The 26,868-nt window shown below is 40.3% G+C and overlaps 1 protein-coding gene across 3 annotated transcripts in view; it reads right to left on the bottom strand.

Annotated features, from left to right (window-relative positions):
* Positions 1-399: 399 nt before the first annotated feature.
* The window catches only part of TJP2 (tight junction protein 2), a 97,490-nt gene continuing 71,021 nt past the window's right edge, over positions 400-26,868 (bottom strand). For 2 of the 3 annotated variants that reach the window (XM_015405919.1, XM_015405903.1), the window contains 21 exons: positions 25,852-25,976; positions 24,413-24,515; positions 22,270-22,846; positions 21,570-21,673; positions 20,817-20,970; positions 19,094-19,205; positions 18,876-19,009; positions 17,855-17,921; positions 16,435-16,585; positions 14,477-14,585; positions 13,768-13,978; positions 12,471-12,658; positions 10,651-10,746; positions 10,468-10,547; positions 10,131-10,341; positions 9,110-9,210; positions 8,503-8,715; positions 7,632-7,742; positions 5,409-5,744; positions 4,932-5,005; positions 400-1,201 (listed from right to left, as the gene is read on the bottom strand). In XM_015405919.1, the coding sequence (XP_015261405.1) occupies positions 1,036-1,201; positions 4,932-5,005; positions 5,409-5,744; positions 7,632-7,742; positions 8,503-8,715; positions 9,110-9,210; positions 10,131-10,341; positions 10,468-10,547; positions 10,651-10,746; positions 12,471-12,658; positions 13,768-13,978; positions 14,477-14,585; positions 16,435-16,585; positions 17,855-17,921; positions 18,876-19,009; positions 19,094-19,205; positions 20,817-20,970; positions 21,570-21,673; positions 22,270-22,846; positions 24,413-24,515; positions 25,852-25,976 (3,423 nt within the window). In that variant the 3' untranslated portion in view covers positions 400-1,035. The remainder of the gene's footprint in view (positions 1,202-4,931; positions 5,006-5,408; positions 5,745-7,631; positions 7,743-8,502; positions 8,716-9,109; positions 9,211-10,130; positions 10,342-10,467; positions 10,548-10,650; positions 10,747-12,470; positions 12,659-13,767; positions 13,979-14,476; positions 14,586-16,434; positions 16,586-17,854; positions 17,922-18,875; positions 19,010-19,093; positions 19,206-20,816; positions 20,971-21,569; positions 21,674-22,269; positions 22,847-24,412; positions 24,516-25,851; positions 25,977-26,868) is intronic. The other variant, XM_015405912.1, reaches the window with a different exon arrangement.

Genomic DNA, 26,868 nt, shown 5'->3' with positions numbered 1-26,868 from the left:
AGCATTGGCACTGTAGAGTTCATATTGAGGTCTATTAGCGATAAACCCCCATAAAAGCATAAGATTACCATAATATAGAGATGTGATCTCCCCTGCATTTAGACCTCATGCAGACTACAATGTAGTTATAAATGAGACAGGCATACATTAAATATCCTGACATTCTTCAGCTTTTCCAAATAAATTATTTTGGGCAGATTATGTATTGCAAGGGGAGAAGGGGGGGGGAAGCATTGCTACTAGGTGACCAAAAGCAGAAATTTAGATTAAACGTCCTATTTCCATTCCATAGAAAGAACAGAATTTGTTACTAGCCAAAGCATAATTAGATTATTTAGTTTTTAAAACAAAAGGCTGAATACCAACATTTTATATAATATATACCTTTATTATGTTGTGACATTTAAAGGTTTAAGACACAAATTACGTTTCTACATAATTTTTTCAATCTTGGTGCTTTCTCAGCCTTGCAAGTGGTCAGCCTACATAGTAACCATTTCATATTTAAAATCATTATTTATGAAAAAAATGTATATAGATCTATTTAATGTAGAAAAATAACATCCAGGGAGGAGATTGTAGCCATGAAACATACAAAAGTTAGGCAAAAGAAACATTATGGCTTTGCACAAGCATCAGATGTCACAAAACAACTAAAGACACTTCGTTAAAAAGGCACTTATTTTGTTTTTCTTGTACTAAAGCCTGGTATTTTGTCAAGTTTTCATTGTGTCACAATAGTTAAAAAGGCAATTTTAATACAGAAGAGAGAATGTTAAAAATACAAGATATCAGAAATTAATACAAACTCTTAAAATAGATTTTTGTTTTGGTTGTTTTGTAAACTAGGCAACAGCATTCAGGCAATCGTGATTCCTTTTCTCCAATATTTACATGAACTTCAGTTCTGCCATTCCAGTGTGTAGATACAGCTTAAGTTTGCTAGTAACCTCAAGGACACACCTTTTGAAACCATCCAGGGCTCCATTTTGGCTGGGCAACTGTCTCACAAAACAATGGTCGCTCTGCATAAACCTATAATTCGGTATCCCTGTATCTAGTCTGTTGTCCATAGTATCCACGTTTAGACTGGTCTGATAGCTGCCTTCGATAGTCTTCCTCCTCTGCATCACTGCCATAACTTCCCTGTTTATCGAGGTAAGATCTAGCAGGTGGTTTCTGAGGCTCTGGAGGTCTGGAACTAATATAACAAAATAAACTAAGTTAGTTTTGATACAATGCTCAGGAAAAAGATATTTTAAGCAGATCTTTCACTAGCAGAAAGCATTTTTCTGGCAACTTCCAAGGTTGCCCCAAAAGCTTACCACATCCATGTAAGCGCTGCGAAAAAGCGCTTCCCCATGAGGATAATGAAATTGTCTTCTGTGTAAGTCTAACCCCCTCCATGCACACACACATTCAGCATCCACATATCATGGAAGACATTTTGCTGCCCAAGACAGAAAATCTAAATATCACACACTCCTGCCCCCCACAGTGATATATTTATATAGCATTCTTTTTACATTTTTGTTGTATTGTAGACACAATGTAATACAACTGCCACATCTCCCTTATAAATAAAAGCCGAATGGTGGTGGCACTTCTCTAGAACATTCCACACGCTCCAAAATCAGTTCGCTCTCTGATCTGTCATTCAGAGGGTCTCCCTATCCACTGGCTGCTTTGCCTGAGTCCTGCCTCCAACATTCTAAACAGTTTGCTGTTCCTCCCCCCCCCCCCACAGGGGGGAAATTCCTGGAGATGTGAGGGATGGAGCCTGGAGAGAGTGAGGTTTCAGGAGGCGTGGGATCTCGGACAGGTACAAAGCCATAGACTCCCCCCTCCAAACCAACTATTCCCTTCTGGGGAACCATCGTTGGCAATCTTCAGGTGAGAACTGGAGAGCACTCAAAATTACAACTGTTCTTTAAGTAGCAGAGATCAGTTCCTCTGGAGAAAATGGTGGACTCAGTGTCATTATACCCTGCTGAGGTCACCACAGCAAATTGACACTGAGTGTCCAAGGCCGGGGCACCCGCCCAGAGTCTCTTTCTAGAGGCCGTTGTATTTATTTCCACAACGGGCCTTTTTCCTAGTCAACAATAAAACCTGAAATTAAATACTGCAGTTGACAATCTGCTCTCATTTAACAGCACTTCATAATCTGCTGAGACAAGCTGCTGGCACACATGGCAAAAAGTCTCCAGCCATTACTCCTTCTGTACTGAATACTGCCACAGGAAAGATCTTTTAGGTAGAGCTTACAAGATGGAGGCAGTAACATTTCAGATCAGCCCTCACTTAGAACTAGCCATTCTGGAGCTTTCCAATCCTACAGAACACTGGAAATATTCACAAGACTTGTTTGTGGCCACATATGTAACCTTCCTTTATAGTTCCACGCAAGTTTATGTTGAATAACAATTAACTTTCCTTTTCTTCCTTCTCTTTTGATTCATACTACCTTTTCTCTAGTGGTGCTGCAACCCAATATGTTAATTAAAAATAGTTACCATTGAACATGCTATTCCCGACAAAGGAAGGAAGTAATATTTCCTAGGTTGTGAATGCTACAGGTTACTGGTGTCTAACCAGCTTCCTTATCTACCAAATGCTCATAAAATGTTACAATTAAAAATAATTTCTTTATTATTATCATGCCACCCAAACACAACTGACTTATGGAGACCCCATGGTGGCCAAACTTGCTTAATGTAAAAACTTAACGTAAAAGCCACATAGAATAAATATCAGATGTTTGAGAACAAATATTACACACAACTTTTAATTGAAAAAATATACAGATTTGCTTTTTATTAATATTAAATGAGACAATAAAAACAAAAACAAAAGGGGTATTGACCTATAAGGCCTTGAGTGGTCAGGGACTGATGTATCTACGGGACCATCTCCTCCATTATGTCCCCAGGAGAGCTTTGCGCTCCTTAGACAGCAATCTACTGGTGATCCCCGGCCCTAAAGACATCTTTTTGGTCCTGGTCCAAACCTGGTGGAATTCTGCCAAATTCCATCAGGGCCCTGCGGGATCTGATGCAATTCCACAGGGCCTGTAAGGCAGAGATATTTCGCCAGGCTTTTGGTTGAGGACAGTGATGGTTCCATCTTGGCTGGCACCCTTCCCATTCCCTAGTTATCTACATCCAGGGGTCATTTCCTGCAGGAGAGCACAGGAGCGGAGCTCTGGCAGTAAAGAGCCCAGGGGGCGGGCACATGCAACAAGCCCCACCCCCTGCTCCCAGCAGCCCTCAGTCAAAGCAAGAAGCAGCCAGGTAAGTTGCAGAGCCCCCCCTGGGCTCTCCGGTCCAAAACAGTCCAGTGGCACCTTTAAGACCAAGTTTTATTCAGGTACAAACTCTCCCTCCTCTGTGAGGACAGATCTGCACGCCCCCCCAATAGCTAGCAATCCAAAAGAGTCCAGTGGACCCTGAGTGGTGGGTGTTGCCTTGTGGCATGCGCAAATAAGTTATACTAATGGGTTATGCTAATGAGCTCCTGCACCTCTTTTTCTACTAAATGACCCCTGTCTACATCTATTTTGCCCTCCTCCCTCAGTCCACGAAGTAGCTGGCAGTTGGAGTTGGAAGGAGGACTGGTTATTCACCATCTGTTTGTTTTTATACTAAGGTTTTAATTGTTTTATTCTGGGTTGTACATTGCCCAGAGCCCTGCAGTAGCAGGGGGGGGGCGATTCAGAAATATAATAAATAATCATAATAAAACCAGATATTGATAATGATATTTATTTGTCCAATATATGTATTTGTTTGCTAATTATATTTGTCTAAGAGAGAGAGAGGTGGAAAGAGAGAGAAAGCGAAAGAAAAACAGAAAGCAAATAGATGGGGAAGGAAGGACGGACGGATGGAAGGGGAAGAGAGAAAGAAAGGTGGCAAGAAAGCAAATAGATGGGGGGGAGGGAGAGGTGGAAAGAAAACAACTGTAACTTTAAATGTGTTCCTGAACCCCCGCCCCCACGCCAGCCAGCCGGCTTGGCGAAGGGATTTAAAGAGAAAAATGCATTCTCTAAGCCAAGCCAGCTGACAGGTGTGGCAGTGGGGCAGGGTTTGAAGAACACATTTAACTTTAGATGGGGAAGGAGGGAAGAGAGAGAAACAGAGAGAAAGGAAGGTAGAAAGAAATCAACTTTAACTTTAAATGCTCCTTCCTAGCCCCCCCCCCACGCCAGCTGGCTTGGAGAAGGGATTTAAAGAGACAAATTTAAAGTTGCTTTCTTTCTCTGCTCCTCCTCCCATCTCAAGCCTATCCAGGGAGGGGAACACTGGCTGAGGAAGGGAAGACCAATCAGGGAGGCATGCCTCTCCTTTGCTTCCCCAGCCACCCTGCCGGGAGCCACACAATATGTGTGAAAGAGCCACACTTTGGCCACCCCTGCCATAGGGTTTTCACTGTAAGAGACATTCAGAGGTGGTTTCCTATTGTTTGGCTCTGCATGGTGACCCTAGATTTCCTTGGTGGTCTCCCATCCAAGTACAGACCAGGGCCCACCCTCCTTAGCTTTCAAGATTTGATGAGATCAGGCTAGCCTGTGCTATCCAGGTCAAGGCTAAATTTTTTGTTTGAGTACAATGATGATGACAATCTCATCTTCTGTACAGAATGTATAAGGGCAAAAATAAACATGATCGTAAAACTAGCTACCATAAATGAAGAAGAGTTGGTTTTTATACCCCACTTTCCCCTATCTTAAGGAGTCTCAAAGCGGCTTACAGACTCCTTCCCTTCCTCTCCCCGCAACAGGCTCCTTTTGTGAGGTAGGTGGGACTGAGAGAGTTCTGAGAGAACTGTGACTTAGCTTCGAAGATATGACAAGAGCAGGCTAGTCTGGGTTTACAAGCATAAAACCTTAAAAATCATACACGGCCACATACAAAATAGTAGCTTGTTACCTTGCAGTCTGCTCTGGCTTCTGTGTCTTGATGGGGACAGCATAAATGTCCGGGTGTCTCTGAGCTATTTCCACCTGGAAAAAAGACAACACGTTATCAGATCATTTTCAGGGTTCTCCTTAACTGATAGATGAATGAAGTCACTTAATGTGATTTAATGCAATGGGCTGCAGCTCCGTTAGATGCTCTGTTTCTGTACTTTACAGAAAGTCACACTGTTTTAAAAATGATATAAAGCAACAGAGAACAAAGCTATTCTGTGCTGTTAAATGTGTTCTTAATAGCAATGGAGCATTCTTCAGAGTTGAACCATTTTTGGCATGTGGGGAAACAGTAAAAGAATGGAATATTTTGAATCTGCCTGTATAACGCAAGAGGGTTTTTTTTTACTGTATTTTGTTCAACTATGGCAACAATTGTCTTACTCTGTCTAAACAAATGAACAGCACAGAGTTTACCAGCAATTTCTCTTCATACCCTGGCATTCTGTGCTTCCTGCAGTTCCTGAATTCTTTGAAGCCTTGCCTTATGATCCATTTTCTCAAATATTTTAACCTTCCCCAGCACAGACTTTGGCGTGTTCTCTTGTGCCTCTTCAACAACCTCTGTTCTCTCCTCCACTTCATTTGGTGGAACCATGGGCTGAGAGGGTTTCAATATAGGACGCCCAAAGGTAGGCTTGAGAGCTATAGGTGGAGGAGCTGCTTTAGCAGATAATCCCAAAGTTTCACTGCTTGCAGTATTAGGGCTGTTTGTTCTGGCTTCATAATTCTTAGGAATATCATACGGATCTTCTTTGTTCTGCAATTTACCCTGTGAATGTCAAGCAAATACAGTTTCATGTGTTTATATACAAGTAGCAGTTTTGATACTGAAACCACCAATCAAAAACTGGTTGTACACCTGATAAAACCTATGATTCCTAGACTACAAGTAGAGGTAATGCATAGGACACTGCTAATCATGCAAAAATCAGTCTTGCCACAGAAAATGATACATAAATAAATTAAAAGTTTATAAACTGATCAACGATATTTTGTGCAAAGGAAAAAACAGATGGATAAAGCACAGCTGAATTTCTTTCCTGCTGTAGAAGGAAACTTTAGAGCTGAGGTCAAAGCAGTGAAAATTGAGAGAAATCAGGTGAATGCAGAAAACAATTTTTGAAAAAAATGACAGCTCAGTGCCTGGGAAAGTGCATGATTTGTATACATTGTTTTTTAATCAAGAGGTAGCGTTTGATAAACAACTGAGGAAGTGGGAACGATGGCTGGGAGAAGAGATAACAACTAGTGAATGGGCATGGAACGGAAAGAGAATACCAAAAGAAGTTGATCTCCAGTGACTGTAAAGAGAACTTTTATAAGATCCTGTATGATTGGTAAAGTAAAGGTAAAGGTTCCCTTGCTCGAAAGCCAGTTGAATCTGACTCTAGGGTTGCGGTGCTCATCTCCGTTTCAAAGCCGAAGAGCCAGCGCTGTCCAAAGACATTGCCGTGACCAAGGCGCACGGAACGCTGTTACCTTCCCACTGAAGTGGTATCTCTTTATCTACTTGCAATTTCTTGCTTTCGAACTGCTAGGTTGGCAGGAGCTGGAAGTAGAGATGGGAGCTCACTTCGCCATGTGGCAACTTGGGTCTCAAACTGCTGAACTATCGACTTTCCACATCCTACAGTTCAGCATCTTAACCACTTGAGCCACCACAGCTCCTATATGATTGGTACCTAACCCCATATAAATTGGCTCGAATTTACAATATACCCATAGATATTTGTTGGAGATATTATTCTCCAGGGACAGACCAATCCCACATCTTTTGGGAATGTACTGGAATACAGAGGTTTGGTTCTCAGTATAACTGATGAGATTATTAGTTATGAAATCCCCTCTTATGCTAGTTATTCTGTTATGCTATTTTAAAGAGGTGATTGAAGATTCAGAGTTGGAGACCAATCTTATAATTGCTGCTAGAAGGTGTATTACTAGCTACTGGAAGCATGTAGAGTTCCCTACAATATCTGAATGGCTCTACAGAATTTGGAAGATCACTTATTTTACTAAATTAACATATTCTAAAAGTATCTTGGGTGGTGATTTGCATGAGGATAAATTCTTGAAGTACTGGATATTTTTATTATGTTTTGGAATAATAAACGTGAGGAGGGTGTACATCCATGTATATATTTTTGAACCATTATAGAGTTTGAAAATATTGTATGTATTGTACAGCTATATGGCTGTTTATGGTCTGAGTAACATACTAGAGTTTCCAGATCTCATAGATGTACGAGAAAATTGCCTTTCTACTCGCTAACAATTTTGCCACCTCTAAGGTATTAGTCTGAAAAGTTTGTTGTGTGTTAAAACTATACAAGGAAAACACTATAAAAAATAGCATCAAATGATCAAACAAGCATTTCTGTTCTCCTCAGCCTTGCCAGTCTATATGGCTGTCATAGACCACAACAAAGAAAACATTAAGGTGTAATGTTCTGTGATTTTACAGAACAGTTGTTGGATAAAGACCATGATTGTTGATTATATAGATGATATCCCTAGTATAATTATTACTACTGCTTTACTTTGTTTTTGCTTTCATGAAAATGATCATATAATATATGTATTAGTTTGTATGGAAATAAATAATGGTAAATTGTGGGGGGAAAGAATTATTGTATGTATTTTCTCTCAAAATTACCTTAGGTGGTTCAGGCTTGAATGCTGGAGGAGGGCTGGGATCTCTTAAAACTTCTCTGCTACCAGCTTTTCTCATTTGAGCTCTTGGTTCAGGACTGGGTTTCCTTAAACTCTACAACAGGTAGTAGCCCATTAAACATAAACCCATATATATAACTTGTTTGAGAAATATATAAATTTCAATTTTGCAGCTTCTAGCAGAAGAATAATTGTTAAGAATAATTGAGGAGGGTAGCTGTGTTGATCTGAAGCAACAGCACACGAAAGCTTATACCCAAAATTAAACTTTGTTGGTCTTAAAGGTGCCACTGGACTCAAACTTTGTCAAGCATTATTGTATTTATTACTGCAATTGAGACAGTGATTTACAGACAGGACTGCTCTGTGGTTCATTTATTTCTGGTAGGTTTTCTCCTTCATGAATTCAGAATCTCACAATTGCATGGGAGCAGGTTTATTTTGGAGGCCACTCTATGTATGGATTGGGTTTACTTGTCTGTCCTGTCTGTGAAACAACTTTTTAATCTACAGCACACACTATTCTAATAGTCCAAAAGAGAACAAGAAGATACCATAATTGCCTCTTCCTATAGACAACAGTTGCCGCATTTGACTTGTACAGCTTCTACCCACAAGCATTAATTTTCTAACAAATTAATTTGAAGGAAATTTGGTATTCTTTAAAGTCATTCAACCATGCTAAACCATAACTGTCTAGATATTAGCTGGTATACAAGTGTGCTGTGATGTAAAGTGGCACTACTTTAGAGTTTTCCTCTAGAGCTTCTCAGATACCATTTCAACTGATAATTTATGTCAATGTTAAGCACATTTTCAGGAAAGGAATACAATTTTATTTCTGGACCCCTCACCTCCTCATGTTGCACAGGTTCTGAAGAACGACTAATGGATGAGACCCTTGGTTCACTGGATGGTTCATCAAGCTCATTGTCAGTGTATGCGCCGCCTTCACCATCTGTGTCTTCCATGTCACTGATCAATCTGCTGTCACAACTCAGATAGTCAGCACCCATAGCTGTTAAGTATGACATGCGATCTTCAATGTCGTCATCCATTCCTTCTAGCTGCAAAGAAGATTTGTGTCGAAAATATTATGCAATGCGACAAGGAAAACCAATAAGCAAGTGTTCTAGAAAGCAGACTGTATAAAAATTGTTCTAGTGTAAGTAATGGCAAGCATTTCAAAGAGCAGTTATGGCCCTCAATTTCACTACCAAGAACAACATGCACATGAATTGAAAATATTTCAACCCAATTTTCCAACCAATTGTCTAGGACTATTGCTGACCATCCCTAAGGAGCATTTATGTTCTATGAGTGGAGGAACCTTCTGTTCACATAGTGGCAAATCCCTAGTATTCATGGAACACATCTTTGTACAGGACGTCTAGATGAATGCTGCCTTTTTGATAGTACTCATATCTTCACATACACAAAACAAAGTGGTACACTACATACCTTTCCTTCTGAAACCCACACTGCTTCACCCTGTTGTTGCTGAATAGTATCTTTAAGGCTGCCATACCAGCTGTCATTAGCTGAATTTAAATTGATGGTTGCTGCCAAGATTTACAAAAATATAAAATTAGAGAATTGTGCAAAATAATAGCTTCCTATAGCCAGATGTTCACTGCATAATTTTAAAAGATGTTTTCAATTGGGCAAGATATTGGGAAAAGAAAGGCAGTTACACCCTTTCCTTCACAGTGTTAGAGTCCTCCTGCAGGTCATATGTAGTTGCACCAGCCAAATGAAAAGTATAATTTCCAATGACTGGGTTGTGGTTAAACACAATGAAACAATTTTTAAAATCCAGAAACTTTGTATTTCAATAAGGATTTCTGAGGTGTACGACCTGATGGGCGGTGCTTCTAGAGTTCAGAATAGTGTTCCGCATCTGGTACTGTAACCCTGCATTCAGAATGGCTGAGCCATGTGTTCAAGGAAAGTGTAGAAATTATGTAGCCTCCTCCACAAGGCAACATATTCTGTTACTAAATGCACTCATATTTAGAATATATATTCTTCATTATCTAAATTACCTTTCAGTTGTTTAACATCATGGTTGGCCTTCCTACACTGAGTCTGGATCTTTACAGCATTTTTCAAGATATTTGAAAATCTTGGATGTGTATTATGTTATCTGCTAGAAAGATGGAGTTTTTTTCCCCACACAGTAGTTATTTAATTGGATTTGGGGGATGGTATTTGAATGTGGTGGGCAAAACGCAATTAAACTAAAACTGATGGAATGGTCTCTCAGGAGACAAAGGTGTTAGCCTATACATAGTTAGAAGTCTACCTTTACCCAGTTCCAACAGACTTCAGTAGGATCTTCAGGGCAACAAATAATTGAGAGTGTATGTCAATATAATTCAGTAAAGTGATACCAAAATTTCTTCAAGAACTTCCTTTTACATGCCCCTTTGCAGCTAAGGGCTGTCACGGGAAACAAGACATGCCATCTATTTACACCTACCTGTAAAAAGATATGAACAAGTCTTCTTTAGTTTATTTGCCTGGTCATAAAGCTTCCGTGAGCTTTTGTTAGATGTGGAAATTAGCCTTTGCCGCATGATTTTCACTCCTTGTCTGCTGTCTGGGTTGAAGAAAATGACAATGGGGAACCACTGAGTGTAATTTAACAGATCCACAGCTTTTGGAGTCACGTCCAACAAAGCGTGTTTGCCCTGTTAGAAGGAAGAAAATACACACATCAAAAAGGAAGGGGGTGGTGGAAGCTCTTACCAGCACTGTTAATATCTGCTTCTTTGCTCTGATTATGATGGAAAGCAAACAGAGCAGAAGATATTTACCAGTTCAATAATTTGCCTCACAGTGTTCAAGCGCACTACGCCAGTGGACTTCTCTGAGCCTGCATCTTTAGGTTCTGTTTCTGCAAAGAGTAATACATGCTGTCATTTGTCTAATGATTTTTTTAAAAAAATGGACCATCAAATGTTGAATCCTGTTAAGAACAGAGCAACGGGCAGACTCACTGGCAGCTTGATAGAGCTCGGGTAAGTCATTGCACAGCTTCTCCATTGCTACGTCTGCAATAGGACCAAACAGCACCACAGGCCTCTTAAAACCAGCTGTAAATAAAAATGACATATAACAAGGCTGTATTTAATATCTTTGAAATATACATAACCTTTGTGTACTTGTTTTGTTCTCTAAGTAAAAAAAGTTTTTCACAATTATAAAACAAAGTTCCCATCCCAATGGGACTTGCCTGCAGCTGTACCTGATACCATTATTTGAAATAATATTTGCTGTATCAAATAAATCCATTACTCCACATTAAGCAACACTACACTAATTTGTTCTAAAGCACTAGAAAATTATTAAGCTTACATTCCAGTATTTTAACTCCTGTGTCTAATTGTTTGCATTCTAACTGTGAAGAGGCTCTTAAATCGGGGGGGGGGGGAGGTTTCTTAGGTACTTCTTCAGGAAAGTCCCATGATTAAAAAAAGAAGGAATGGTGGGCTTTGCTAATCTGTTTTCTTTATTCATGCTCTGCTTTTTAAAAAATAGCCTGCCCTCTCTTCCATTATGGCACCGTACATACAGTTCCTAGGTGATCTTCCCCCCTGAACCGTTATCCAACACAGTGCTACTTAGTTTATGCAAAGCTGCTGAATCACCTAACCATCTATCATCAATGCAGTGTTTCTAAAATCATACCCTGGCTAAAGTTGGTCTGTATAAATAAATGCAAATGTTAAAACAAGACTGCCAGCTCACACGGCTTACTTTCCAATGCAAGCAGATTCATACTCACATAAACATGATTTAGTTCTAACAAGGAATTTAAAAGGTTGTTTTCTTGAAAATAAGCAAGCAATTAACTTCTCTTAACATTCCACATCTCCTGGACACACTCAGTTGTCATTAAGTCATTTGAAGACAGGGTAGGACTTATTTTGTTAACTTTTAAAAAATGAAGAAACAGAACGGTGCTGCTGTGGAAATAAATTTTATTCACTCTATATACCCCAACGCGTTTCGCTCAGCGCTTCCTCAGAGGGATCTGCACCATTTCAAAATGTCAGTGTTATTCTCAAACTGACACTGAAACAGTGCAGATCCCCCTGAGGAAGCACTGAGCCAAAACGCACTGGGGGTATACAGAGCGAATAAAATTTATTCCCACAGCACCACTGTTCTGTTTCTACATTCCTTGGCTTCATTGGTTCAGCTCTTCTTATTCAAGTTAAAAAGTCATGTTTTTCCTGGGAAGCCCCCAACTAGGAACCTTTGTCTGCAGGAGACCCAGATTTATTAGTAGCCTGGAAATTGTCCACTCTACAATTAGACATAGTGATGAGTCAGTCTAATTGAGGGCAGCTGCAGACACACCAAGCCCATATTATTCACTTACTACAACTGCAGGGTCTCAATCACATACACTATTTTTCTTGGCTCCACTTATCAACTGTAGAAACATGCACAAATAATTAGATTTTCCCACAGTAATCAAATGAATGCTACTCAGTATTCCTCAGACCATTTAACAGTCCATGACATATATTAAGGGGGGGGTGTGTGCGTGCGTGTGTGTGTGTGTGCATGTACCATGTGAATTTGCATTAAAGATTTTTTAGGCCTCTGAACAGTTTCATACGTACAACTGAAATGTTTTTAGACAGGTCAAAATATGGTCTTAACTGAGAACAGACTTTACCACTTGCTGCTTGCCTCAGGTCAAAGCTGATTGGCTAGGCTTAAACAAGTTGCCAGAAAAAAGAACAGTAGCTGTCTTTTACGAATGAAGAAACCAGTTAAGAGTTCTTGTATGCTGCCACTCACTGACCTTCCCGGAGCATAACTCGCTCATAGGCTGGAAACCGAGTGCTAACAGATGCTATTGCTGTCAAATCTTCACGGCTCTTCTTCAGATTCTTTTTCATTCCAGATCGTTGACCACGCATTCGCCAGAAGTCTGCCCTATCACTGGAGCCATCTCTCTGTGCATTTTGAACACTGGCCATCTGTTCAGCTCTGAGAAAGACAGCATTTTATCCATTTGCAAAAAAATCAAGACAGCATAGAAAATCATAGGTAGAAAAAACACACTGCATCAGAGCTTCTAATCTACTCTTCTGGGTGCGGGCTAACAGTCCCATCCAACTCTTACTTTGTTCCTCCTCCTCATATATTTTGGGAGAACGTTTTTTTTGGGGGGCAGTCAGAAGAGAAAAAAAGAATAGATAACGACACATTAGATAAGCTTCAGATCTAGAAGGCTGTTCATTTAGGTAATAGAACCCCCCCCCCAACTTCTTTCATTCTTTTCTGGGCTAGGCAACTGCAAATGTATTTAAGCCAAGTAAAGCACCTTAAAGATGGTTGAGACTAAAGATTGAAAGGTGTTTTCCCTGTCACAAAGTACTTTAAAACTGATCAGTAAAATACACATTGTGTAAAGGACTGAAAGAATCTTGAATGGTGGTGTGGTGAACACAGAGCTATTACATCTGTCTCGTGGGATCCCTACTGGGTCAGGCCCAGGCCACCCACTATCACAGGTGAAAGACAGGCTTTGTTCTTGTTGTAAAAGATCATCAAAGACAGGCTTTTTCTTCATTTATTCCTACAGGAATAAAAATCACCACTCATTCATATGGCACCAAAGAGATTCAATTTAGTGTTACCATAGGTAGGTGCAAACTCTGTTTCTTGGCCCCCATTAACAAGATGAAGAAGCATTCACAATTATTTATCTAAAGATGTTATACAAAACATTAATTTCTGAATGTGATTATTACAAGAATTAATACAATAGAACAGAAGTGAAAAGGTGGGACGGTGGTCTCCGGATTGGTGCTGCCGTTTCGACAATGTGTCTTCTTCTGACCAAAAATTATGTATAACATCTTTAGATAAATAATTGTGAATGCTTCTTCATCACAGTTGTATGATTCATACATTGTAAGTTCTCTGGACTGTGGCCATCTCATTGTTTGCCCCATTAACAAGAACCAAGACTTCTTTCTGCATGCCCTCATCTTGGGTTCTTTTCTTGATCACAATAAGAGTTAGACAGAATGTTGGAAACTGGATAAAAAGAGCAATTCAAGACATTTTAAATTTACAAGAGATTAACATACCTGCTTTTATTTGGAATCAGACCTTTTTCCAATTCACTCTCAATTCTCACAGCCAGCCAGTGACCCAGCTTTCCATCATACAGAGTGTCAACTACTCTGAACACTTCCCCTCTGGTGAATGCTAAACTCTGTGGAGTTTCCTTCTCACATTCAAAATGAGTCCTTATGAAGAAAGAATCTCCTCTGCCACAGGCCATTATGTCTCTATAAACTGGAAAAGAGAGAAAGAGACTGCATCTAGTTAAGTCTGTCTAAATCGATAGGTCTGCCAACAAAGTTTAAGAAAGCCAGAGGGGGCTCACAACCCTCTCACTCACCTCCAGGGCTGCTGAAAAGGAAGGGGGTGGGGAGGGGAACCAGTGGTACAAAATTTGAGGAGGTAAGTAGAAAACTGCACAAATGATATAAAACCAAACCTAATGAAACCTGCCCACTGACATTCATTTAACAAATAAAAACAACTTTGTTCCTAAACCCTAATCTTTCATAAAAGCCAGATACTGAGAACAGCAGGAAGGAGAAGAAGGAATTACTAACGCTGGCCATATGCAGATAAATAAGTAAGCCAAAAATCTACTTCATCCTTTTCCTTGCAGTCTACTAGTTTTAAAGACAATCTGAGTTCTTTCTAAATGCAGGGGGCGCATGCAATCACTTTTACTTGTGAGCGTGTGTACTTGCAGTCTGTTGTTGTATACCAAGTGCTTACCATCATATTTGCTTTGAGCCAGAATGGTCACTGTATCACCTTTGGGAATTTCCAGCAGGTACAAAACAGCATCCTCTCGAACAATACCTCTGAAATCTTGACTGTTTACCTGATGGCAAAATAACCAGACAGAAGTTTTGAGAGCAAGAATTCCTCTAATATAGATGTCAAAAAGAAAGGGTACAGGAAGCTCATTTTTATGCCAAACACAGACTTTAAGATAACACTTTACAAATTACTGAAGGTTGGGAAATGCCAAGTTTAGTTGCCACACTTTTCCTAAAAGCAAGGTCTTGCATCCAAGCATCAGTGATGAGACGTCCTTGCTTGATCCAGAGCTAAGCTATGCTACTTAGGAGGAGGCTAACCTCTTTAACTCTGGAGAGCACATGCAGGAATGGGCTTTGAACTCACCCAGAATTTATGAAAAGTCCAAAATGAGGCCAGCTAACCTGGAGGATATCACAATGGAAAAAAATGCTTAGGAACAGGTTAAAAATGCATAATAAAATAGCTCTAGCGGAAGGCCTTTTAAGATAGTTACACTTAACACAGGATCAGAAGATAAACAGCTCTCCAGAAGTCTTCCCAGATCTATTCCAGAGCCACAATTAGTAGAAAGGGGGAAGCAGAAATCTAGCATCAATGACTAATAAAAGGGAATGTTCTTGAATGGGAAAAAAATGAGATTAGACAGACAGATTCAAAGGGTATCTAATACCTGCTGAGGGGTTCAAGGAACGGGGGGAGGGGGAATCTATGGACATCTTATAAATTCTATGCACACCAAATGAAACAAACTAAGGATGAAAAGAGGTTTGTGGGAGGGAAATAAGAACATGTTTTTGTGCAACTACTTTGTTTACAGCAACCCTAAATCTTACTATATGAATTTAGATGCTGCTTTTGGATGTTACAAAAAAGCAGGACTAAGATGAGATATTAGGAACAAGTTATTTACATTGTTTTAGCATGTCTGGTAATGATCAAAGATGCTCTGTCTCAGGAAAGTCTATGGGGCTAATCAGGGGATTTGCTGATTTGGTCTATCCATACTTTTAAGGCTATGTATGTAACATGGCAAGACCAGTGTTGGGTGATACCCACAATAAAGAGACGGCTGGATAACATGGCAAGACCAGTCATTTTCTCCCTGGTTTTATCGTTCCACTGCATTGTCAAGATTACCCCAGTTGATAATTAACATTTGATCTAAAAGCAGGCTGTACTCAAGGCTTCCGTGAATGGATGGCTACTTGCAGAAATGGCTACTCACCCACCCACTCCCAAAAGAGCTCACAATATTAAGAAAGATTTTGGCTGCTTTCCCCCTTTGTACTACAGCCCTCCATGCTACATAGCATACAGTTCTGGAGAGTTTCCATCCCTCATCAGCAAGCATTTCGAGGAAGCTCTGGATGAAGCAGATGAAAACAACAACAACCAGCTTCCATGAACTCTTCCTGTACATGGAAGCTATTTAGTTGTTTAGTGAAACGTACCCCCACACACACTTTTCCTCCCACAAAAGGTTCCTAATATTGCTTGCTGCAAAATGTATCACAGGACACATTTTTAAAATATACAAAGATATAAGTGGAACAAATGCCAAGAATGAAATGTTATCAACCAGATACAAACATCAACAGCCAGTAAAATTCCATCTACCCTTAAAAGACTAAATATGCAGCATTACAGGCTTTTCTGAAGGAAGACGAGGAAGATAATCACTGAAAAAGCCCACAACTGAACAGATAAAGATCTCACTGTCCTAATGGAAGGCATGGCAAAAAGAAAGTACTGCTGAGAGAAGCCTTGGATTCACTCCAATCATATTTCCTAATGCATATTCTTAAAAGTACTTTCATAGTCATAAATATTAAAATAAAACAATTTCTCTCTCAAATTGTATTAAAAAACACTTCCGCAGTCACAAAAACTGACTCCTGCTCATTTACCTTAAGAATCTGATCTCCTTCTTGTAGGCCTTCCTGTTCTGCTGAGGTACCTTCTTGAATTCCAGCAACAAATATTCCTACATCATTTCCACCAGCCAATCGGATACCCACACTGTCTCCTTTCTTAAATTTCACCATCTTTGTACCAGGGCTAAAAGAGAGGCATTAGGGAGGATTCAGATGTCATAAGACTAGAAACCATTTCTACATTACACTAATGAAGGACAGCGGTGACTTGCACACAGAAACACTTTCAACATAGTTAACTCCATGTGCGGAAAGTGGGGGCGGTCACTGTGTGAGGGCAGCAGCATCTCAATCAACTCTACAATTGCTAATCATGGGGAAATCAATTAGCAAAGTGACTGACGATTATAGGACTTTCCATTACATTTACTCATGTCAGGTAGTTTCTGTATCCCAAAGGCCAGTTCACGTTATCGAGTCCTATCATGAATACAGGTACAGAAATTAGTGGGGGGAAGCTACAGTGAAATGGGCCATTGCTGCAGCTGCATTTTATTCAGCAGGCAGCTGGAATCATGGAAATGGATGCCAGCTCCTTGGTAACGGAGTCCATTTCATACTAGCCCCTCTCCAGCATGATACGCTGGTGGACTTTGAAACTGTGAATTAGCTGACTGGATCACAAACTGCACTTGTGTGCTTTCACAAGTGTTATTAGGAACACTCTTTTGAAGAAAGTTAACTATAGCCTGGTGACCACGTGAGCTGCCTTATTTTTTACGAATATTTAAGAGAATATTTAGGAGATGCCCTGTAACTTTATGTGCACCCACCCCTCTTTCAGAGCTAAGGTTAGTGTTACTTCTGTACCAACATTTCCACTAACCAAGGTTAGTATCAAACTGATATTTGCAATTATAGTTGGTAGTCAGTTTGTGTGCTGTGATTTCGGCTAACTTTGGGTTAGCATCAATATTGGTGCAGATGAAATGCTAATCAGGGTAATCTTCAGATTGGAAGGGACATTTATTTTTAAAAAGCATATAAGACTTGGGACATTGTAATTTCCTAACCATGGTTGGGGAACAAGCATGGTACCGTAAAACCTATGTTTATTTTATATTTATTTATTTTATTTATTTTGGGATTTATATCCCGCCCTACCCATACGGCCCAGGGCGGCAAACAAGCGGCAAATGCCAGGAATAAAACATAGATTACATTAAAACCTCAATAAATACAACTAAAATGGTGCTCTACAGTTCATTTTAAAAGTTCATTTTAAAGATTCATTTTAAGAGTTCAGGATGGTCGATGTATACTCACCACAGATGTTCTTTAGGCAAATTTAATTCCAAATTCCAAATAGATGTTTTATATAAACATCTAGCTGCTTCCTATTATCTAGAGCTATGAAAGAGTAATGAGTGAAAGCAGTTAAAAAAAATCATACCCAAATATTGCCAGATCTTCAGGACTGGGCTGAAGAAATGTTCTTGGGGCTGGTTTGGGTTGAACAACTGTATAAATTAAAAACAAATTCACAGAATTAGCCTCTGTTTTATTTTTAAATAATATAAATATGACAAGATAATGTTAAAAACCCAAGGACTGTAGAAGCCATCTTTTGCCAGCAGAACAATTTGGACTGGCACTGCTGACTCCTGTCCTAAAGCAAGATTACTTGGAAGTATTTCCAATTTATCTCAATGGTACTCACAAGGAAGTATGCTGAGGATTTTCACTTAAATGCAGTCATCACTTATGTGTTCATAAATGCAAAGTAGATGTGCTATGAATATCAAAGTAATTTAAAGCAGGACTAGTCTTCTAACTATGTAATCCCCTTTATCTAGGAGTCTCCCTTCCTTTGATATATCTATATTATCACAAATAACACCTAAAAGGCCAATCAACCTATTCAAGTACAAGGCATTAAATGTCTTTCATACCTATACAATCTGCCATCATTAATTCTAGTGAAACACAGAGGATTTGGGGACTCTGTGTGTGTGTGTGTGTGTAACATTCATATTTGCTTGACGTTATACTTTTTGTTCTCAACCGTTGTCTTTTCATTTAACGCCCATCAAAGTTCTTTGGCCATCTCTCACCCCGGGCTCATTTTCAGTTTTGACTTATGAAGATTTATAATTAGTGCTCTAATGAAAAAAACGTAATCTTAACTTCATCCTTTACTAATAGGCAGCTGGAAAGACAATTTGGCATGCAGCTGCTGTAGCAGAGAAGACATACAGCTTTGTCTCTGATCTATGGAAGTAGCTTAGGGGGATAAAGTTTAACACTGAAGAAGAGAATTGGAATGACAGCATGAAGAAATGATTGTGAAATTTACTCACTGAAAGTTATCCCATTAGTCACTGACCAAAGACCATTTTCATAATTACGTATTAATTATTAATTTTCTGCCTATTGCAATCAACATATCTCAATAAGAGAAACCCAGCACTCACCTGGTGGCTCATCATGGTACTTTGGTTCGTGGTTTGTGTCTGCAGTTAAAGTTGCAGTGAGATCACTAGTTGACTTAAAAGGCGTAGGCATTGCTCCCATTTTGGACAGTCTATTGGCTGGTTCTTCTTTTGTACTTAACACAAAAATTAATTTAGTTAATAGAAAACTGAATACTGATTAACAAAAGTAACAATTTGAAACTGTCTATATACCATACCTTAGTTTTTCTCTTAGCTTTTCATTGGAAGAATGAGAGTCTACATCTGAATGATGCAGTCTTCTGTCTTCCTGAGGGGAGCAAGACCGGTTTGACTCAATTTCTGAAATATCTGTTGAAACAGCACAATATAAAATCTGGGTAAGCCATATGCCTATAATTTTAACATTCATTTATCACAACAAGCATTTAAGAAACAAACAGCCACCCAGTGAAATTAGATCAAGCAAAAACTAGGAAAAATTCCTACCAGAAAAGCTAATTTTAGATGGTTTAGCCCCATCCTGTTCAGCTTGCAAAAGCATACACAAACTTTCATATGACAGTCATTTACTCGAGAGCAGGGATTCCCCAGATTTTCCACAGAGAAGATCCAAACCTTTCCCCAGGGAACTGAACAGTATCCTATCCTACAATTTAGCCAGCAATACTCTGGCCCAGAGTCACACACACGCACCCTAATGAGAGCGATATCTGAGTAATGAAAAATATCCTGAGCTACTCTCCTCCCACCTCTCCTGAACATTACCAAGTTTTGATCTGTCCTGGAAACAGAACATTGACAAAGAAGAGTTCTCAGCTAAGCAGCAGATAGAAAAATCCTATGGGAAAAAAAAGTTTATATTCCTGTATGTTTCCAGGGGAATACATGAGCTACTCTGCAGCAGCTGGCAAGCAACCAGTAGCTCATAAGCTATCTGTTGGAGACCTTTGCTCTACACTAGTGCATACACTGCCACCAGCAGCAAGGAAGCCACTCAGGCACAGCTACCTACAAGTAAGGGTAAAATGATAACGGAAAATAATCATGTTGCTGCTTCTTAGCTTCCCCAAATCATTACCGGAGCAGTGTGACAGCAATCCCACCACAACAGTTCTCATGCCAATACTAGTAATACACATATCAGGTCATTACCCTGGTCTGGTAAAGAGAGCTGTTGTGAGCTCCTTGTGTACGTCAAGGCCAAAAGTGGAGTAAAGGCTACCAGGATCTCAGTTTAAACTATATAGCACTCAACATACAATATGAAAATAAATCTGGTAGTGAACTGGACACACTCACACAATCTCCGCCCCCGCCTCCTCCCAGCTAAAGGTATTTGGGATTCACTGTCACTGCTGCCATTTTGTGGGTAATACTTGTCATACATGATGTACACATTGCTTGCCTAATTGATGAACCCACAACAAAATAAACTTTCACTGAAGACACAGAGACTAACACACTTCTACTCAAGGTTGTCAAAAAGCAATGAGCAACCTGAAGTATGTAATAAAAGTTCTCAGGCTGAAAACTTAGGGGCAAAATCAGTGCATTTTCAGGCTTCTAACGTTTATCTGATCAGATACACATCCAGTTTTGTAGGCAAGGCATGTGGATGAGTTCTCTGGCCGAAGTCCAATCTGATCTAAGGCTCAGCAGTAGAACCTGCTTTTTATACCAGGTTTCTTCTCTTCATCGTTCATTAGCTTACTGGAAAGAAGAGTACTTCTAAGGCATGTGCCTCACTAATGATAATTTTTCACTTGACATTTTTCTTACACTGGGAAAAATATAACTTTTGTTCTGCTTTATTTTTTAATTTATTTAAATCACCTTTTTCCCTCGTGGAACTCAAGGAGGCTTATGATATAGATGAAACAATTATAAAAACACATTAAAACCATGAATAAAACTACAACTATAAAAAACACATAAAAGGTCATAATTTCAACGTCTCACCTTCCATTTCTGATTCACTGTCATGCATTGAGGGAATGTTGATCAGGGTTTGTTTTCTGTCCCGCATGACAACAAGCTGGAGTTTCCCTCTTGATTTCTCAATGAGTTTTCTTGCATCAGATAAGGACATATTCTCTGTCACTGTACCATTGATCTGGATTGGTAAAGAAATGCCCCCGACAAACCATTTTAACACTGAGTCTTCACTCAATGTTTGCAAACAGACAGGAAAACTTGCTAAGTTGTCATATGTAATACAGTTTACCACACTTATACACAGGGGTCGTTTCGTAGAAAAAGAGCTAGGGGAACTTATTAGCTTAATCAATTAGCATATGCTCATTAGCATATGCCACACCCCCTGACACCACCGGAAGTGTGTCATAAGGCCACACCCCCTGAATGCACTCGCCCCCTTCGGGAGAGGGGATCAAAGTGTAATACAAGTCTCCTCCGAGACTTGATCACACCAATCTCAACTCTCTCTTGGGTCTTGATGCCTGCCAGTCATTCCCCCTTCCTGGGGGAAGCCGCGTTGGACCAAAATACAGTCCAAACTGCTGTAAGGAACACCCGTCCACCCTGAGCACTTACAGGGTGCGTCAAATTGCCATTTTACCCCGACCGGAAGCAGGGGGCAGGGCTTTGTCGTGTGCCCCGCCCCCTGCACCTCACCCGGGGGAACGGCGATCCCCCGCAATTCCCCCCGAATCGACCCCTGCTTATACAGAATAAAGGGTCCATACAACATACTTTTAGGATGATGTCCCCTTCATGCAAATTGCCATCTTTTGTTGCTAGGCCCGTACTAGTCATTTCTTTGATGAAAATCTGACTCCCAAGCCGGAGACCATATTCTGTAAGGGGGAGGGTGGAGAAAGTTTTGTAGTGCCCAACAGATTAAACATACTACATCTCAGAGACTTCCAAACATTTTATTGAAGGGACTCATCAACAGCATTTTTCTCCTTGCTTGGACCTCTTTGTCCTTCCAACTCACTGGCACTCTGCTACAGGTGGACACAACACATAACCCACCAAGACAAACAGCAGTCATGCATGGTGACTGAAAAATTTAATAAACTGTAAAAACAGGGAGATGTCTGTTTACGAGCACCTCACACTGCATTGTCTCCCATGTAGGCTAGTAACAATCCTGCAGTCCACATGGATGGCTGTGAACTATTTAAGAAAGTTACAGAACTGACCAAGAATCAAACAAACATCCAGCAAATTCGAGGTTTAATTTTTTTTAAAGCAAACTCAAGTTTCTAGCCATTATGGCTAAAAAATAGAAGTTTCAAAACGTACTGGCAATATGAATGTGGCTTTGGTAGCCTGGATAATTTATAAGTTAAATAACTATATAAAATAAAAAATAATTTGACCCTCTTCCCCATGACTAAGAGACATAGGCTAAATCCTGCAACTTACATCAGATCATTATACTTACCTTCATTTGATCTATTTTTTGTGAGGAGAACATTAACCGGCCCACTTGGATCCTGTTGCCCATCATAATCATACTGATGCTGCAATTCAAGTGAAGGGCTGCGGGAATTAAGCCGGTCTCTGCTACCACTCCTTATTTCCTTCTTGTACTGAGGATCAGGACGACGCCTCCAGCTATGATCTTTTGGTGGACTCCTACTGTCACCATAGCCATGTTCATACATGTCATCTCTGTCAAAACTCCTGCCCCTGCTTCGAGGTCTTTGGTATTCACGATCCAAGCTTCTCTCTCTGTCCACACTCCGGCCACGACTTCGGTCCCGGCTGTAACTGCGCTCTCGGCTGTGGCTGCGCCCCCTACCCGGGTCAATTCTGTAGCCTTTATCAAGGCTGTTTCCCCAGCTCTGGCTGCGGCCTCCATTTCCGCTATGCCAGCTCCTTTCCGTATAGCCACTCCGAGTGCTTCTGCCATCTAATTCTGCATGGTCATCCGTGACCTCAAAGGCTCTGTAGTCATAGTCAAGAGAAGGGCTTCTTCTAACAGCTGGGAGCTGAACTTTTCGAGGTCTTTTCACTACCTATTCACAGAATTTAAGAACGGTTTTGCACTATTAAAGTGTTTCTTTTTATATATTCAGCTTAAAAAAAAAATCATCACCATGTTAGTGAAGTCCAATTTAGATGTAATGCTGCATAGTATTTACTCAAGTAGGCATGCATCTGGCCGCATACCCAGCACCTGAAACCCAGACTGTGGCACACTAATGTTGCAGATATATAAGCATATCTGTAAATGCAGCAAGCACCTTGTAAACAAGGCATCGGCCACATACACTTTTTGTATAACACTATCACATTTAAACCAGGTTGGCGAAAACCTTCCCCCCTGCACCTCTTCATTTCAAGTGATATAAATTAAGCTACTCTAGAGACTGTTTGTTCTTCCAGGATTAAAATTTTACTTTGCATATATCAGATCCCTTTAAGTGCTACATGATTTGAGTTTTTCATTGCCTTAACCACAGAAAGAAAAACCTTTTAAAGGCCATACACAGTGTGTTTTCCCAAAATAAATATTACAGTCAAGTTAGAAAAAGTTACCCAGACACATCTGCTCTTTTCATAAGGAAATCCCTTCTGTGGGTGACTTCTGCAGGGCTTTTGTTTCGGGCAACTGGTTGCACAGTGTCTCCCTCCTACTCTAAAGTAATAGCTAGGCCAGCATGCTTTGCTTAAGTGTAGAAACACCCCCCCCTTTAACAATTCAACAGACACTAGTGGTTCCTGTGTTGATCCTTAAAAACAACTCATAACAAAATATGTAAAATGGTCTGCTTTAGTAGACAAAATTGGGATCACAAGGAAATACTTCAGGCTTCCAAGTCTCACAGAACCTTCAGCCATGTTCCCTGAGATGCTTTTTGTTCATTTATTATACCACACTTTCCTCTCCAAATGGGGACACGAGGTGGCTTACAACTTTCTCCTGTCCTCCATTTTATTCTCATGACAACCCTGTGAGGTAGGTTAGATTGAAAGTATATGACTGGCCCAAGATCACCCAGCAAGTTTCCATGGCAAAGTGAGGGTTGAAACCTGGATCTCCCATATCCTGATCTAACCCACCTAACCATGCTGGAGGATGCCAGGGTTGAACCTGAGATCTTCTGCACACAAAGCCTGTGGCTCTGTGGGCCTTCCCCTACTGCTGTTTTTATCAGGAGGGGAGCGTCCCTTCCACTCTCGCTTACATATTTGTCCAGGGTTGAACCTGAGATCTTCTGCACACCAAGCCTGTGGCTCTGTCACTAAGTGAAGGGCCTTCCCCTACTGCTGTTTTTGTCAGGAGGGGAGCGTCCCTTCCACTCTCTCTCTCTTACCTATTTGCATTTTAGGTTGAAATATGTCATTATTGTATCAAGAAGAAAGCCTCATGATTAGATACAATAAAGTTAAAATTCAGGTTAATGTAAAAGACAAAACCTCCTTCTGATTTGAATAGCATATACTGAATCCAGATCCTTCAGATACTCTAAGAATCTACTCAGAAATTCTTCTTCAGCAAAAGCTTAAGTGGCTCCATAAATTTAAGAAAGCTGCCACCCTCCCAAGTCTCCCTCAAATACAAGTAACAATTAACTTACAATGACAGCCGTTTTCCCACTTTTCCGTAACTGCTGCACGGCAAAAGAATGGGGCACATTTTCCATCAGTGTCCCATTAACCATAACCACTCTGTCATTTTCTCTGGAAACAGAAGTGCACTGAAGATTAGATGAGACTATTTTTAAAACCGACATCTAACTTTGGTTTAAAGTGCTTGTCCTAAGTCAATCCTACCATGAACGCAGTGCCTAAGCAGGGAAGGATCCCCCCCACACACACAGCTTAAGAATGATCTGGTCTGGTCAACTCACACCTACACACACCTACACACACACCATACATGTGGAGCTAGGTCATTATGTGGAATGGAAGGTCTGTGCATGCTTCCCATATTCCTGTTCAACCCCCCTTCTTCATTTGGGAAACAGTTGGGGGGGGGGAATGAATGGGTTTCCTGTAATAGACTGGCTGGTGGACATTGTGCACAAGTGCCAGACAGTATGGGGAAGACAGGACTCTTATGCTTTACAGTGATCAGGGCACATTTATTATTAAAATATATATTTCCTCTTGGCTCAGCATGCAGATCTGCACCCAACACAGGACTAGAGCAAGCACAGTAGGGCTTTTTAAATGATTTCTTTTTTTAAAGTAATAATAAAAGGAATACCTTATGTAAACCTAGAGATAACCGGAGAACTTTCCCTATTAAACTCTGTTAAATTCAAAAAATAACAGCACAATGATTTGAGCAAAAGCAAATTTTGTAAAGCAACCCAAAAGCTATGGATATTGCCCTATTTTTGTTTGTCACAGCACCTTTCCAGAACTTGATCACATTCATTGTTAGCTGTATGACTAAAGATAAACTAATGGAAAAGCACTTATTGAATGTCCAGTAATTAAGAGGTTTCACTTCACTGGGATCGTTTAACAGTCCTCACATATGAAGTGTTACAACCAATGACAAACAACAATATGGGACAGAAGCTCCTACTTACTAATCCCCAAGAGTCTAGCTGAGAGTTGCTCAAACAAGGGATGTCGTCAGTGGCTAACCCAGCATTAAGAAGCCAGTTTAACTCTCATTACTGTTACCTGCTCAAGGAGCATGTGGCTTGCAGTGGCTGGATATATGAAGTGGGTTCTGTCATGAACAGTGACGCCATGTCTGCCTGGGACTGTCCTGTACCTTTTTCCTCCAGGAGCACAAAACATTTCCATTCAGAGGCACTCCAATGCTGAGTGGGAAATTCAGTCCCAGTTCACTGCTCTAGCTATTAGACCAGGCGCCAAAGTAAGAGGACAACTAGATTGTACAAGTTTTTCAAATATCGATGGCCAGATCAAATAACCATGTTAGTTTGGGTTACATCTGTGCTTTCATGAAAAGCGACATTTAGAAGTACTCACCCTTTGGACAGCAAAACCAAGGAAAAGAGAGGCAGGCATTACTGATGTAAGGAACCATACTTACTGAAGTAACCCATCAGCTGGACCACCAGCAAGAACATCTGAAACAACTATGGATGTTTCACCATTTTCAAAATGAGGGTTATCTCGGCCACCAGAAACTGCAATCCCAAATCCTCGTTTTGAGTCCTTAAAACAAAATTCCAGAAAACACACAAAACTTCTTAGCTAACCACAAAAATGTAATTTAAAATTAGTCAACTATCAAGATGATGCCAATATTTAGACATCTCAAGGAACAATCCTTAATTGTTTGAGATATATAAGATGAACCTTCCCTGTGGAGTCAGGGCCCATAGCTGAAAAGAAAACTGTTTTTCAAAAGACCTGTGCTCATAAGAACAGTGAAGAAATGCCTATTTGAAACTACAATGGAAGAGATAGCAATGGCACTGATAGCAAAACTGCAGCATAAACATACACATTTCTGGAATGATAAACATCACAAAGAGACCCAGATATTGCTTTCTGCTAGTGAAGCTCTCATACTTTTACAACCTATGTTTAAAAACTGAAGATGAATTGATTCTTGGTGGTCAAAAATGCCATCAAGTCACAGCCAACTTACTGCGACACCACAGGGGTTTTTCAAGGAAACAGACATTGCCATTGCCTGCCTCTGCATAGCAACCCTGGACTTCCATGGTGATGTCCCATCCAAATATTAACCAGGACCAGCCCTGATTAGCTTCTGAGATCTGATGAGATTGGGCTAGCCTCTGGCATGAGCCGAAGGGCGAGCTAAAGGGCTCTTTGCTGTGGCTCTTAGCCTAGGTGCTCTGTAAGCAGCCCAGGAAGAGCCAGAAAGCCAAGCCCTAGTCTCCTTGTGTTACCAGTAAGGTAAGTAGACTTCTACAAGGAGAACCACATAAATACAAAGGGATTTAAAAGGGGGATTGTATTTAATTATTTTAAAAGCAATTATGAACCCAGAATGCCAGCAGGGGGTTGGGGGGTATCCAGTGTTTTGCATGGAGTGTCACATATATGACTACCTGCCCACTGGACAGAAGTCTTGGGT

The sequence above is a fragment of the Gekko japonicus genome, unplaced genomic scaffold, assembly GCF_001447785.1.
Source record: "Gekko japonicus isolate JY-2015 unplaced genomic scaffold, Gekko_japonicus_V1.1 scaffold1507, whole genome shotgun sequence".
Taxonomy (NCBI): Eukaryota; Metazoa; Chordata; class Lepidosauria; order Squamata; family Gekkonidae; genus Gekko; species Gekko japonicus.
Note: the sequence above shows the minus strand (reverse complement) of the source record. Positions and strands in the feature narration are given on the sequence as shown.